At 44.4% G+C, this 16,308-nt stretch overlaps 1 protein-coding gene across 12 annotated transcripts in view; it reads right to left on the reverse strand.

Moving 5' to 3' along the window:
• Nucleotides 1-14,051, reverse strand: part of PTPRT (protein tyrosine phosphatase receptor type T) — an 832,297-nt gene extending 818,246 nt beyond the window's left edge. For all 12 annotated transcript variants that reach the window (XM_064382448.1, XM_064382446.1, XM_064382451.1 and 9 more), the window contains exon 1: nucleotides 13,953-14,051. In XM_064382448.1, the coding sequence (XP_064238518.1) occupies nucleotides 13,953-13,977 (25 nt within the window). In that variant the 5' untranslated portion in view covers nucleotides 13,978-14,051. The remainder of the gene's footprint in view (nucleotides 1-13,952) is intronic.
• Between the last annotated feature and the right edge of the window lie 2,257 nt (nucleotides 14,052-16,308).

The following is a 16,308-nucleotide window of genomic DNA, read 5'->3' on the forward strand; positions in this document are numbered from 1 at the left end:
ATATAATTCTAAATTTTCTAGTAAGCATATTTAAAAAGGTAAAAAAAAATTTAATAATTTATTTTATCTAACCCAATACATCTAAAATATACTCATTTAAACATGTAATCAACATAAACATTATTAATGAGATGTTTTTAGATATTTTTTCATACTAAGTTTTTGAAATCTGGTGTGTAGTTTACACAAACAGCACTAGCCACCTGTATTTATGTGGAAATACTAACCATGTATTTCCAGTATGCCATACCATGCATGGCTAATGACCACCAGACTGGATACTGCAAATGGGACCTCAATGGATTAATGGATTTTCCAGATTGTTGGACTTTATTTTTCAGAGACATCTCAGCCATCTTGCTGTTACTAAATTAAGAAAAAAAGACTCTATTTATATTAAACTATTTTTATCTTACCAAACATCTCAGAATGCATATTTATAATTCAAATTACTATGGTATTCAAAGCATAATGAAAACCTGTTTCCTCACTAAAGAAAAGACAGATCACACATTTAAAAATGAAATGTTCACTTGGAGGAGCTCTAGCCCCTGCAGTAGCAGCCCAGTCAGTTGAATGGTCCATGAAGACATCGCCCAGCATCAGCATCTAGCCAGCATCACCATTATCAGGATGATTCTCAGCAACGTCTTCCTCTCAGGCTGCCCTGCAAGTGGCTGAAGTTGAAGCAGCAGGAAACAGAGGAATTCAGAATGACGTCATCTTTGCTGTCCTGTTAAATGTGTCTCCGACACATGACTGTTTTAGTGATGCTTCCTTTTCTTTTTTTTTTTTTTTTTTGAAACAGAGTCTTGCTCTGTCGCCAAGTTGGAGTGCAGTGGTGCAATCTCGGCTCACTGCAACCTCCGCCTCCCATGTTCAAGCGATTCTTCTGCCTCAGCTTCCCAAGTAGCTGGGACTACAGGCACACGCCACCACACTCAGCTAATTTTTTGTATTTAGTAAAGACGGGGTTTCACCATGTTGCTCAGGCTTGTCTCGAACTCCTGACCTCAGGTGATCTGCCTGCCTCGGCCTCCCTAAGTGCTGGGATTACAGGTGTGAGCCACTGCGCCCAGCCTATGATGCTTCTTTTTCAAAGAATTTACTCCAAACAACATGCAGGTTCATTGTGTCTGCATTTAGGTGGACGCTGACAGACTTAGACAATTCAAACTGATAGGATCAACCCTCCATGAAAAGTAAAGAATTTATTCCATTTTTCCAGTAAGAAAACTTCCCCCACCCCACAGAAAAAGTTTTCAGGCAACTTTAATTAATAAAATTTTTGGCGTAGAGATGACTGAATTAGGCAAAAGTCCACTTATGGTATCTAATATACAATTTAATTACACATACATATTTAAAATCACGTTTCATAAAACATTAATTCAAAAATAGAGAGTGGGTCAGCACACAGACTCTGGATCCAGACGTCTCACCTCCACCATTTACTACTCCCTTTTGAGAGAGTTAACATTCTGGACCTCAGTTTCCTCCTTTTTAAAAGAGGTGTGATAGGCTGGGCACGGTGGCTCACGCCTGTAATACGAGCACTTTGGGAGGCTGAGGCGGGAGAATCACAAGGTCAGGAGTTTGAGACCAGCCTGGCCAACATGATGAAACACTGTCTCTACTAAACATATATATATTAAAAAAATAGGCAGGTGTGGTGGTGGGCACGTGTAGTTCTAGCTACTCGGGAGGCTGAGGCAGGAGAATCACTTGAACCCAGAAGGTGGAGGTTGCAGTGAGCCAAGATCACATCATTGCACTCTCACCTGGGTGACAGAGCAAGACTCCATCTCAAAAAAAAAAAAAACAAAAAAATAGGGGTAGGTAATAACATCTAGCTCACAGTGTTGTTAGAGTATTAAGTCAAAAACATGTAAAGCCCTTAGCACACTGTCCAGGAAGTGGTATACACACATTAGGTTAAAAAAAAATAGTGGTTTATTATCCATTCCCATAGACTTTAGGACCCCTTTATTCTTTTTTTTTTTTTTTTTTTGAGAAGGAGTTTCACTCTTGTCACCCAGGCGGGAGTGCAATGGCGCAGTCTTGCCAAACTGCAACCTCTACCTCCCAGAGAACCCTTTTATTCTAACTCATCAAATGCACCAGTGGTTCTCATCAGAAGAACCACTTTTTAAGTTGAATCACATCAGCCTCCATCACCCTCACTTCCCATTACACCATTTGGAATACAATACTTTCTGAGTCTAGGTATGACGTCACAGAAAACTGAGTGTCAAAGCAAACATCTATGTGGATATTAGCACAGACAGGTTTTCCCATTTATCTGGCAGCTGAATATTCTGCTCACCACAGGACATCATGCTGCTTTTCAAACCCACTGTCAGGACACTTGTTCATAACAATCGCCAAAACTCGTCATTACTTGGTCATAGCCTCCGGAATAATTACTAAACCTGCATTCAATTTCCTTGCCTTTTCTTTCTACCAATTCTGTGATCCCTGTAAACATCCCAAAGTAGCACTGATTGGGGTCACTGTAGGCTAATGTAGTTTCTTCAATTAATTTTGTAGCTGCGAGTACACAAGAAACGATCTTATAATATGAGATGTTTTGTAAGAACTTTTCTCAGAGCTCTTCAGAGAGAGACAAAGATCTTGCCTTTTCTTTGGGCACACAGGAGGCATTTTGGCATTTCTTTCTTCTCCCACTTCCATCTCTTAGGCGTTAGTTGAATAAACCGTGGTTCATTCACCCAGGAGAATATCACGTAGCCTTGGATGGTGAAAACTAACTCTGAATATAGTGGCATAAAAAGAGCTCAATGACAGAAGTGTTTGGGGGCTATGATTCTACTCATCGTCTGCACTCTTAGGCGGCCACAGTGCTGCCGTCCAGAGCACAGCCTGGACCCCTCCCACGGGCACGTCCTGCCTCTACCATATGCTAACGACGACCTGGGCAAGTCATGCAAGCTTTCTGTGCCTCGGTTTCCTGATTTGTAAAATGCAGATAACAATATCTACATCAGAGGACTGTTGCAAAGATGAAGTAAGTGACTATATTTAAAGTACTTAGGATGTCTGACACATAATAAGCACTATCTAAATATCATGTCTCTGTTACTATTACCACATACAGATACTCTCTGTCTTCCTCCTTTCCTCTCTCCCTCCTCCTTCGCTCTCTCCCTTTCTCTCTCAAAACACAGCAATATGTTAATAGTGATATTTAGGCTAACTGTGATGAGGGTGGAGAGAGGTAACTTTTATGTTCAAACTCAGCATTTTTTTTTTTTTTTTTTTTTGAGACGGAGTTTTGCTCGTTACCCAGGCTGGAGTGCAATGGCGCAATCTCGGCTCACCGCAACCTCCGCCTCCTGGGTTCAGGCAATTCTCCTGCCTCAGCCTCCTGAGTAGCTGGGATTACAGGCATGTGTCACCATGCCCAGCTAATTTTTTATATTAGTAGAGACGGGGTTTCACCATGTTGACCAGGATAGTCTCGATCTCTTGACCTCATGATCCACCCAGCTCGGCCTCCCAAAGTGCTGGGATTACAGGCTTAAGCCACAGCGCTCGGCCCAAAATCAGCATTTTTAAACAATAAACATATAATATTTTGTCATAACAGAGGAAATAAAAATTTACTGACTCAACAATGGCTAAACGGGAACATATGAACTTACAATTTTAAACCAATCAATAATAATATCAGGAAGGCCGGGCGCGGTGGCTCAAGCCTGTAATCCCAGCACTTTGGGAGGCCGAGGCGGGCGGATCACGAGGTCAAGAGATCGAGACCATCCTGGTCAACATGGTGAAACCCCGTCTCTACTAATACAAAAAATTAGCTGGGCATGGTGGCGCGTGCCTGTAATCCCAGCTACTTAGGAGGCTGAGGCAGGAGAATTGCCTAAACCCAGGAGGTGGAGGGTGCGGTGAGCCGAGATCGCGCCATTGCACTCCAGCCTGGGTAATGAGCGAAACTCCGTCTCAAAAAAAAAAAAATAATAATAATAATAATAATAATATCAGGAATATCAGGTGTGATTAAGGACACTTAAAGGCCCATACTTACATATTGTTTTCTGTAAGCCTCACATTAAAGGAAGAGTAGGTCAATCTGAGAATACATCACATCTTCCCAAGAGGAGCCTCTTACAGGCATTACAAGCAGCGCCATACATTCATGAGTGTGTGCCAGGCCCCAGAGCAAAGGAAGAGGTAATCTCCGGTGTCTCTTTATTTGCCCCAGGGATCCTGGGACCAACGTCAGAGCAGAAAAACCCAGGTCAATCAGGTCCTGGGACCAAGTGGCCCATCCTGATCAAAGCCCAGAGTCGGGTTCAAGATATGAAAGCTACAGATGCCCCAGGTGCCATGAAAATGCCAAAGAAAACGGCAACCCCTCCAGGCTTCCCCCGAAACCACTTTCTCCCAACAATAATTCAGTTATTGTTAAAGTTATGGACCACTTCCTTATTCCAGGCCCCATGCAGGATACAAAGAATTCAGCAATGAGAGGCAGTCCATTCCCTGATAATACTCACAGGCCTAGTGGGGAATCAAAGACAACATGTGATAAGCTCAGCTACAAAAGCATGGTAGAGAGGTAAATACTGTGAGAGGGGAGTCAGGGAGGGCCTCCTGGAGGAGGTGACATTTGTGCCAGGTTTTGATATAGGAAGAAGGGGAACAGGAGCTGTGTTCTATCCTTGGGGATCAGCAAGTAAAAAAGCACAACAGTGTGACCTGCAGGGTTTGTGGTTGAAACAAGAGATACCAACTATGACTATATTTTTAAAAATAGAAAGTTTCTGGAAGAATATTGCGAAGCTCATAGTGAACAGAAAGCAGAAGGATCAGGCCTGAAAAGTGAGCAGAAAACAAGGCAGTTCTGGGAGACCAACAAGCAGGAAGTCCAGCAGCCTCACAGCATAAACACCATGGCCAGACGCCCACCCTACTACTGCACGCCCCAGTGCCCCAGCCTCTGGCTGCTGTCCCATCCTTCCTAGATGAAAGGTCCTGAGTAGCCCGGTCCCCCCACCGCATCCAGGCCATCGATCCAGTTACACCTAAGCTGACAGGAAACGCTGAGCAGCTGGTACCTTCCCCTCTCAGCGAGCTACACAATCCACCGAGAGTCAACACAATGAGAGATTTCCCACATCAGGAAACAGGGTTGAAGACTGGACTCCCAAAACAGTAACCCAAAGGCTGTTCTCCTGTGATTACACAAAAGGGGAAATGCAAGAGAAAAGAGCAGGAGAGGGGACTGGGCTCGAGATACACGCTAGGCTTGCATCACGAGAAAGTTCAATTATTAATAAGAGCAATTTATCTAACAAACACTTGCCGCTACCTACTGAGCCCCAGCACTGTGGTTACAAATATAATACAATGTTGTCCCTGCCTACAAGAACCGAAGCTAGCTCTACACGTGGCCAGTGAACAGCCTTGCAGTTCATCCAATGAACACCAGGGAGCCCATACAGCTTTTTACAGCCAACGTCCACCTTGATTGACCAGTGCTTGGACCATTCTATTTGACAGTATTTCCAACACGATTCTTGCTAAAGCCAGGAGTACCTAAGCTAAGAACTAGAACAAGGTGCAACCAGGGGACCAGCACCAGTGCCTGGCTTGTGTTTAGTGCTTCAGAATTCGCAAAGCATGTTCCCAACCATCAAGTCATGGGCAAATGTCCAGGATGGCCATTGCCACGTGGATGATATTCTTTCTCCAGATGTCAACGATAATACACAACCATTCTGTTTGGGGTACGTAAGGGTGTACAGAAATACATACATATGAAAACAAATTTGATAACTCCTGTTGGAGATGAGCCCAGAGATGTATGTACAAGAACACTCACCGCAATGTGATTCAGTAGTAACTGGAAGAAACTTAAATATGCAACAACACAGGGTGGTGAAATAAACTGTGCAACCGTCACTGCAACGGGAAACTATGGACCCTTTAGAAAACAGTGTTTTAAGGCGTATTTAATGACATGGGAAAATGCTAAAAAAAACAATAGCATTAAATAGCAAAATAGATATTTCTGCGAGTTCATGTGAACATATGACTTTCATTTCATTCTTTATAGCTATCTCTATCGTGCATTTTCTCTACAATGAATACATATTATTTTTGCCATCAAAAATCATGACTGTAAGTAGAAAAAACACTTTAAGGTGCTTTGTTGATGACAGCACGACGTCTGCAATATCTATTTCTCTACCCTGGACTTCAAGTCTCACTCCTCAGCCACATTAAACTCACATGACCTTGGACCAGTTGCTTCACTTCTCTGGGACTCCGTTTTCTCAAAAATAAAGAAGTGACAGTATCTCTGAACTCGTGGGATAGTGGCACATTCGATGAAATGTTGTACAGGATAATGCCTAACCCACTTCTTGGTTAGAGTGGACAAGTAGTAAATGCCAGCTCCCTTAGAAGGAAACAGCTACTAATACTTACAGTGCTCATGTGGAAAAGGTGGCCTGGGTAGGTGGTGGGTCAGGGTACTGATGTGTGTTGACGTGGTTTTAGTTTCCTAGAACTGCTATTAAAAATCACCACGACCTAGGTGGCTCAAGACAACAGAAACTTATTGTCTCACAGTTCTGGAAGCTAGAAGTCCAAAATCCGGGTGTTGGCAGGGCCATGTTGTCTCCAAAGGCTCTAGGGAAGAACCTGTCCTTGCCTTGCCTCGCTTCTAGTGTCTGTTGACAATCCTCAGCATTCTTTGCCTTACGGCCACATTGCTCCAATCTCCACTGCCATCTGCATGTAGCCTCCTTCCCTGTGTGTGTATGTGTCTTTGCCTCCACCAGTCGTATTGGGTTAGAACCCAATATGACCAGCATGACCTCATCTTAATTTGATAATATCTATAAAGACTTTATTCTCAAATAGGGTCACATTTACAGGTATCAGGCGTTAGGACTTCAACTTATCTTTTTAGGGGACACCATTCAACCCGTAACAGACCCCAACCCTCCCTCTAGAAATATTAACAGTTAGAGCAAGGCAGGAACCCACAGGCAAAGGCCCTGTGGTGGGAAGGAACAGGCCTGGACCACCCTGGAGACAGTGCTGCTTCCACGACATGCTAGTTGGTTGAAATATTTGTGTGTGCACGTGTGTGTGCATGCACACGTGTGTCACCTGTGTGTATGTTCCCCCAACTTCTGCCCCTTCCAATCAAGAAACTAAGTTTTTTTATTTTTCTGCTCTGGAAATGTGTGTAGGAAAAACAGAAGAAGCTGCTTGAAATCAAGGCTCCTTCCTTCTTTGCTTTTTCCTAACTTTTAACTAACTTAAGAGAGAATGCTGGGGTCTGGAAGGACTGAGCCAAGAAGAGTGTGCTTTTGAAGGCTAAGATGTTAAGGAGAGAGGTTCTCCCATTTCACTAAGGCAGGAGGTATGGGTCTACTGGTGCCACACTGCTCCATGGCAGTATCTGAGGAGGGGCAGGCCCCAGGAGGGATGCTGGGTGGTGCACCTGGGCAGGCTGGGCTGTGACAAGGACTCCCAGCCTGAGAAACAGCAGCAGAATCACTAGACCTGAAGGGAATGCAGCAGCGGGCTTCCCAGAGGACATCACAATGGTCTGCTTAAACCCCAGGGTACTCATAGAACCCCAGGGAGCAGGGAGCTCCAGTAGTGCCTAAAAGAGAGTCTCAGCACCGTGGGGACTGAGGGTCAGATTCAGGTCTATGTAAAGAAGAGAAAAAAGTGAGCATTTATGTACCTGGTTTTGCAGGCTGAGATTCAACCCTGATCCATAGCTCATGCTTTAAAGAATGTCCTACAAGTATTCAAAGGAAATAGAAGCCAGCCACCCAAGCCCCACTACCTCCGGCTTCAGCCGGTTTAGAAGGACACCTTGAGCACTCACATCCTCCTTTAGCCGCGAGGATACCCTCCTGCTGGGCCCTGAGCTGTAATTCAGGGCTGCACCTCAGGGCTGCCTGTGGAAACCTACGCCAAAGATGGGGAAGGCAGGGCTAGGAACCGGTGGTAGCTGCAGTTAGTTCCATGGGCAGGAGAGACACCTAGAAAGAGAGTTTGTGAGTGCAGTAACCCCTGCTCCCCTGTGACAGCCTCAGTAAAGACAAGGTGGGGAAAACCAGGTCTGAAGCCTGGAATGCTAGTGCAACAGCCTCTCCCACGGAGAGAGATAAGGAAAAGCATATATTTAGGTTGGTGCAAACGCAGTTGCGGTTTTCACCATTACTTACAATGGCAGTTAATAGTGGTTATGTATAACACTCAATTCACGGAGCTGGGCTGTAGGAAATGTCTAAGCTCTCAACGCAGCAATGCATCCTGGTCTTGAAAAGCCTCTCTGACAGGCGCAGTGGCTAATGCCTGTAATCCTAGCACTTTGGGAGGCCGAGGTGGGTAGATCACCTGAGGTCAGGAGTTCCGGACCAGCCTGGCCATCATGGTGAAATCCCATCTTTAAAAAAAAAAAAAAGAAAAGCCTCTCTGGCCTGTCGGGACTCACAGCAGAACACCTGCTGAGCAGCTTGCTTTTGTAAAGCAGCATCAGTGAGCCCGAAGGAGGGGCAGGGTCTCAGGTGGACTTAGGTTTCCAGCCCCAGAGATCGCAAGAACCAGAAAACATTTAGAAAAACCAACACTGACTAAACCCTACTCTCGCAAACAGTTCACCACACTCATGCAGACATCCTCCATTTAACTCTCACACTGGTCCCCAAGATAAAGATGTGGAAACTGAGGCAGAAGAATTGAGACCCTGAGGTCACTCAGCCACTGTGTAACATTGGAATACACTGATCTGCAAACATGTCTATGGCAAGGATTGTGAAAGCAAAGAACGGGATGTTATGAGTGAGAACAAGAAGGAAGCCTGTCTTTAGGCAGACGGATAAGGGAAGATTGCCTCAAGGAGTCCTGTGAGCTGAGACCTAAAGAAATCAGCAAAACACTGGATATGGTGGCTCATGCCTGCAATCCCAGCACTTTGGGAGGCAAAGGCAGAAGGATTACCTGAGGTCAGGAGTTCAAGACCAGCCTGGACAACATGGCAAAACTCTGTCTCCAATTAAAATACAAAAATTAGCCAGGTGTGGTGGCGTGCACCTGTAGTCTCAGCTACTCAGGAGTCCAAGGCATGAAAATCACTTGAACCTGGGAGATGGAGGCTGCAGTGAGCTGAGATCGCACCACAACACTCCAGCCTGGGTGACAGAGCAAGACTCTGTCAAAGAAAAGAAAAGAAGAGAGGAGAGGGGAGGGGAGGGGAGGAGAGGGGAGGGGAGGGGAGGGGAGGGGAAAGGGGAAGGGAAGGGAAAAGAAGAGAAGAGAAGAGCGAAAAGAGAAAGAGAGAAAAGAAAAGGCAAGGGAAGGCAAGAAAGAGAGAGAAAAAGAAATCAGCAAAGTGAAGAACTGGGAAAACAAATTCTGGTGAGAGGGAACAAGGAACAGCATGTGCAAAGGACCAGTGCTGAGAAAGAATCTGACACATCTGAGGAACCAAAACAGACCGGGTATGTCTGAAGCATTCTGAGAGAGGAGAGGAAAAGAAGCCCGAAGAAGACACTGGATTATGCAGGGTCTTACAGGCCATGGCAAGGAGTTCAGATTTTATCTTCTGTGCCAGGAGAGGCCATCAGAGGAATTAAGTCCCAAAATGACATGGACTGATTTACCCAGACCAAGCTCAGCACAGAGCTCGTCACACAAAGGGGATGGGCAAAAGGCTTGGAACATCTGAATAAATAGACTCAAACTTGATTTTCAAGACAAGGAGAACTTCTGGCTTTACAGAAAGAAGAGCAAGATTTCAGCTTTTGCCTGTGAGAAGAACAAACAGTTTCGCCTAATCCAAATTCGCTTTCATGCCGCTCTGCCTAAGCAGCACACAGAGCCGCTGGAATCCACAGGCGCATCATGACAGAATAATTTCAGTGATTATTATCAAATGCCTCTATTTAAAAAAGCCCAGAAGATTGTATTAGCATGATCCAATATTTATGAAACGACACTCTGCCATAATGAGGGGCTGAGAAAATTAAGATCAGAAGCAAAAGCCATGTCTCTGGGGAGAGAGAGTAGCATGAGCAAAAAGACACACTTATACTCAGCTTCTTGGAACTTGGTTTTCTGATCTGTAAAATGGGAAGGATAGTAGCAAAGAGGAAAATATATGATCAGTTAGTAGAGGACCCAAGGCCTTTAATAATGTGTTCTCATTCATTCCTGTGTTAATAAAAACACCTAAAAAAGATGATTTGGCCATTCACATATCCATCCAACAAACTGCTAATTTAGTACATAGGATGTCTGATGACCTGCATCAGGCACTGAAGATAAAGTTGTGAACAAGAAAGATTCTCATGGTCCCCATTCACATGGAACTTCTCATCTGGGAGTAAAACATGCGTTGGATGAACAACACCTGCTGTGATGCGTTTTACTAAGGAAAAGTGCAAGGTGCAATGGGTACCATTACAGAGAACTGGCCCAGATAGAGACAGGAAGAGGAAGTGCAAGGCAGCAGGTAGGGGAAAGGCTCCATGGAGGATGCCAATCTCATGTGCATTCCTGAGGCAGGAACATTCTGGCAATTGGCAGAAGCCAGCGTAAAGTGAGCACAGTGGGACGTGGAGCATGATGAACTTGGAAGGTTTAGGGAGGATCAGCCCTCAGAGCCTTGGAGGCCACAGCAGGGCTTTGGTCTTTTCTGGAGCAATGGGAAGTCTCAGAAAGGTGTGGGACAGAAACTGGGCAGAGACAAGGAAGAAAAGAGGTAACACGAACATGCTTATATTCTAGAATAATCTCTTTGACATCTGCTTGGAGAATGGATAAAAGTCAAAAGAGTTAAGTCAAAGGAGCCTGTTGGAAAGTGTTCCACTTACCCAGGAAACAGACAATGCCTGTGTTCACCAGGGCACTGGTGGCAGAGATGGAGAGGCTTGGGCAGACCCAAGGTATACTTAGGAAGTAAAATGGCAGAACGAAGTGACTGATTGGAAAAGTGGGTAAGAGACTGAAAAGAGAGAAACATGGCCCCGGGTTTCTGAATCAATTCCAGTGGAGTGAAATGAGCTTTCGGAGACAAGGAAAGCAGTAAGTGAGTAGATAGGGAGGGGGAAATGGGTGTATCAAGAGTTCAGTTTTGGAGATGTGGAGCTTGGAGAGCCTACAACATGCTACAGGGCTTCAGGTGGACCAAAGATGAGCAGAAAGAGCATATGTAAACACACCCCTACACACACATATGCACATGCCCCCATACACACACACACCATACACATGCGTACACACCTCCCATACACCCCACATACACATACATCACCCCCATACACACAGATCCCCATACACATGCATACACACCTCCCATACACACACACACCTCCATACACAGACCCCTATCCCTATACACATGCATACACACACCCCCATACACATGCACACACCCTCGTACACATGCATACCCACCCTCCGTACACACACATACACCCTCATAGACCCCCATACACACACATACACACCCTCCATACACATACATGCATACATGCACATGCACACCCACATACACATATACACACACCCTCCATACACACACACCCATACACAAACATACCATCCTTACAACCCCATATGCACACACACATACATCCCCATATACAAACACCCACACACATGCACACATATAGACACACCCATACACAAACATACCATCCTTAAAACTCCATACGCATACATACACCCCCATATACACAAACACCCATACATATGCACACACACCCTCCATACACACACACACCCATACACAAACATACCATCCTTACAACCCCATATGCACACACACAACCCCCTACACTCCCATATACACAAACACCCATACATATCACACACACCCTCCATACACACACAGTCATACATACACGTACACACCCGCTTTATGCCAACATACGCACTCACACATACACCCCCATATACACACACACCCAAAGACATGCATACACACATACACCAATACACTCCCATATACACACATACACACACACATCCATACACATACACTCATACACCCCCATTCACACATACTCAGGCATACACACACGTGTATACACACTATAAGATCCAGATTTATTTGGCCAGTATCAAAGAGGGCCATGAAGAGTAGAGCAGATGTGATATGTTTAAGCAGAGGTATCCTGGACTCTTAGGGAACCTAATGGAATGCGTGATTCTATCATCTAAACCAGGTAGTACTTTTGATAAAGTCAGCATTAGTAAAAAATACGATGGGGCAACAGACAGAGGTTGTTCCACATTGCCTTACTAATGGGCATGCATAGCAGTTGATGACTTTGCTCAATCAAAGTAAGATCCCTCAATTTTGTACCATAGCCCACTTCATTATACCTAAGGCTTGTGTCAACACTTGTGAGAAATGTATACAATTAATGCCCTTAACAGGAGCTATCTGTAATCACCCAGTGCCTCCTTCTTTGAAGCCAGACTCAAAGTGAGTGAGACCAGTGAGACCACACCCTCACCCTCACCTAGGCATCTCTGAGCATCTTCTTTGCTCCCAGTTTACTGGCATCCTGGGAAACCCCATTCCCCAGAGGTAGCCAAGACGACATGGCGGCTGGGCAGTAGGTTCTGTGGGTCTAAAATTCCTAAGAGACATCTAGGCTGGAGGAATAAATGTCAGAATCGCCAGCACAGAGGCAGTATCTGAGGCCATGGAGTGGGTGAGGCCACCCATGGGAAGAACACCAAGTAAGCCTGAAGAACCCTTAACTCTCCATGGCCAGAATGCACTGACAAGAGAGACTGAGAAACAGCACCTGGGGGTTTGGTGAAAACCAAGACAGGTATGGGTTACAGCCAGGCAGCCTTTGGTCAGGGAGACCTGTAGAAAGGGGCCTCCCTTCTCCAACAAGCAATTGTCCTTACAATATAGCCGGGATATGTGATTATTCAGAGAAGTGAGCTTCACTTTCTCAGAGCCACAACTCTTCCTGGCTGATATCACCAGGTAACCCTCTTCAAGGTGCACCTTACACAGGTATACCCCATATTTAGAGTCTGTGTGTTCTCCCAGAGTAGACCTCCTTCAGGTACTTCCCTTGAAATACGTCAAGTGTACCTCATAGGCCAGTCCCATGCAGGCATCCATCAAGAATTTATACCAGGCCTTCAGCCCCACTGGTTAAGGATAAAAGCTTGGCATTTAGAATGTCAGGATGTTAACCTTATAATATATAATAATAATATAATAATGCATAATAATATATAATAATATAACCTCATAATAATCTATGAAAGTCTCCCTATATATATAAATTATATAATACACATACTATAATATATAATAATAGACAATAATAGAACCTTATAATAATCTGACTGTGGAAGTCTCCCTAAATATATAATATATATGTAAATAATATATGTACATAATGTACACATATGTAATATATGTAAATAATATATGTAAATATATAACATGTTAATATGAAATATGTTTATATAGAAATATAAAACAATAATATAATTAATATAACCTTATAATAATCTGACTGTAGAAGCTTCCTTGAATCTATAAAACCTATATCTATGTGACCTGGAAGAAAAGAAGTGACCTCAAATTCTTCAGAAGCTCTTTCCTTCCCTGATATGCCACTATCATCAGACTCCCAAGCAAAACCCAGTAATATCCTACCTGTAGCTAATGCTTAAAATCTCAAAGCTAAAAGAAATGCTGAATCCAGGTGACATGTGACTCGTACCAAATCCTGAAGAATTCACTCAGCCTTGGTTTGAACACCTCTGAGTATGGGGAACTCACTGCCTACAGAGCTATCAATCGCCATCTCAGAGAGCTCTATTTGTAAGTAAGTTCTTCCCCCATGATTCATGGTAGAAACTAGCCATCCTCATTACAGCCCCAAACAGGATGGATCACATACCTGTGGGCACCGCCTGGTCCAGCATTGGTTTCTCCCATGTGTTAATCTGCTCCCAGGTGAACCCATTGGTCCCTAGAGCCACACTATAACCACAGTTGCTGTAGTGCTCATCAAAGGAACAGCCACCTGCAGACAAAAGAGATATGGGTAAATACATTCCTGTGTCTGAGGCTTGGTTCGTTACCCTGTCTCATTGGCTCTTCATTTACAGCTTTGAATTTTAAACTCTGGAGAAGATTTTCTTTTATGAAAAAAAAAAAAGACAAGCAAATTGGATTTTTATATTTGCTTTGGTGCTCTCAGGAAAGGCACTGGCATCTGCAGGCCCCCCTATTTTAAAAAGTTAATAAGGCTAGTTACATTGATTTTAATCTTCCTTCCTGAGAAAGTAAACAGCAGCGTCTCATTCTAAGTAGGAAAAATGAATTCCGGGGCATGCCTCCGTAATTGCTTTGTGCAGCACGGGGAGATGCTGTGAGGCAGCAGAAGGAGCACTCACTTCCGAGTCTAGCAAAACTAGACAGCCATCACCTTCGCAAGGCTGTGTGAGCTCAGGCCAGAGCTTCAGACCTGGGCGCCTCAGTTTCCTCACCTGTGAATACGGAGGGAACTGTCCAACCTTACAGAAATGCCATGAGGATTAAATGGAATAACATATGAAAAGTAACTGCCACAGAATACTTTCTCAGTGCCCACCTGTTTCTCTGTAAAAAGCGTCTGAAAAAAACCATTTTTCATGGGGTGAGAAACGAATTGGTAAGAAATTAGACAATCATGCACCTGGAAGATAATAAAGTCAATGTTGATCATGTTTCAAGCTTCTCCCTTTAACTTTAAAGGTCAAGCCATCCACCATTTGACAGTAAGTTACATTCATTCGCTGTTGACAAGGATTCACTGAGCATATGCTCTGGGCTGTAAGTCCCATCAAGGTGACATTGGGAGAGATGTGGAGTGTACAACAGAGGCTCCAACTAGGAAACACTGGTCTGTCCAGAGAAACAGGAGCCCATTATATTCTGGAGGAGAAAGAAGAAGCAGAGGAGAAGTGAAAAGGGCTGTGAAGGTTGGGAGCATCTCCACAGGCGGCGGGCAGGAGGAATGACATTCTGGGTTGAGCCCGCAGGGTACACAAACACAGGGAGGCAGAACTAGGTCTGAGTTCTACAGCAGCCTCCTGGCTGGTCTCCCACACCTGTTTCACACTCCAGTCCATCTTTTCCAATGCCCCTTTCTTGTCTCCTTGATGTTCAGAGGTTGCATCACATCACCCTCCTCCTCCTTTAAATGTTCATAGGTTTCACGCCCCACAGGGAACCAATGTCTGCTACAGATTAAATGTTTGAATGCCCCCAAAATCCATGCTCAAGTTTTAACCCCCAAAGTGATGGTATTAGGAAGCATGGCCTTTGGGAGGTAATTAGGACATGAGGGCAGAGTCCTCATGATTGGGGCTGGGATTGGGATTAGTGCCCTCATAAAGAGACCCCAAAGAGCTATCTCGCCCCTTCCACCATGTGAGGACACAAGGAGAATCCAGGTGATATGTGACTCGTACCAAATCCTGAAGAATTCACTCAGCCTTGGTGTGAACACCTCCTGTGCCATCAAAGAAGCAGGAGCTGGGCCCTCACCAGATGCTGAATCTGCCAATGCCTCGATCTTATACTTCCTAGTCCCCAGGACTGTGAGAAATAAATTTCTGTTGTTTATAAGCCACTCAGTCATGGTATTTTGTTATAGCAGCCTAAACGAACTAAGAAAATAGCCAAGCATGGCTTTCTTCAATGTGCAGGAATCATGCCACACTAGCCTGGCCCATCTCTGCAGGTTCATTAACATCAGACTATTGTCTCCATCAGCTGCAAAGAACCAAATTCTTTCTCTGCACCCCAGAACTGAGATTTCCTCTGGATAGTGGTGATGGACATCCTGTTGACAGACTTGATATAGAATACGGTCCAGACACCATGGAAAAAAAACCTGTGAAGTCGAAGCTTTCTCCACTTTCCTTTCTTGTTGTATATGGACACCCAGAAGAGCTGGCCTTTATCAACTGCTATGGTCCAAATGTGTGTGTTTCTCTGAAATTCATATGTTGAAGTCTAATCCCCAATATAATAGTATTAAGAGATGGAGCCTTTGGGAGATGCTCCCAAAGGATTCTGAGGACTCTGTTCTCATGAATGAGATCATGCCCTTATAAAAGATGCCCTAGCAGATTCTGCCATGTGAGGACACATAGAGGGTGCCATCTATGAGTAATGGACCCTCATCAGGCACCAAATGTGCTATCACCTTGATCTTGGACTTGCCAGCCTTCAGAACTATGAGCAATCAATTTCTTTTTTTTAAG

This window comes from Aotus nancymaae, unplaced genomic scaffold (genome assembly GCF_030222135.1).
Source record: "Aotus nancymaae isolate 86718 unplaced genomic scaffold, 86718_ANA_hifiasm-v0.15.2.pri h1tg000029l, whole genome shotgun sequence".
Classification (NCBI taxonomy): Eukaryota; Metazoa; Chordata; class Mammalia; order Primates; family Aotidae; genus Aotus; species Aotus nancymaae.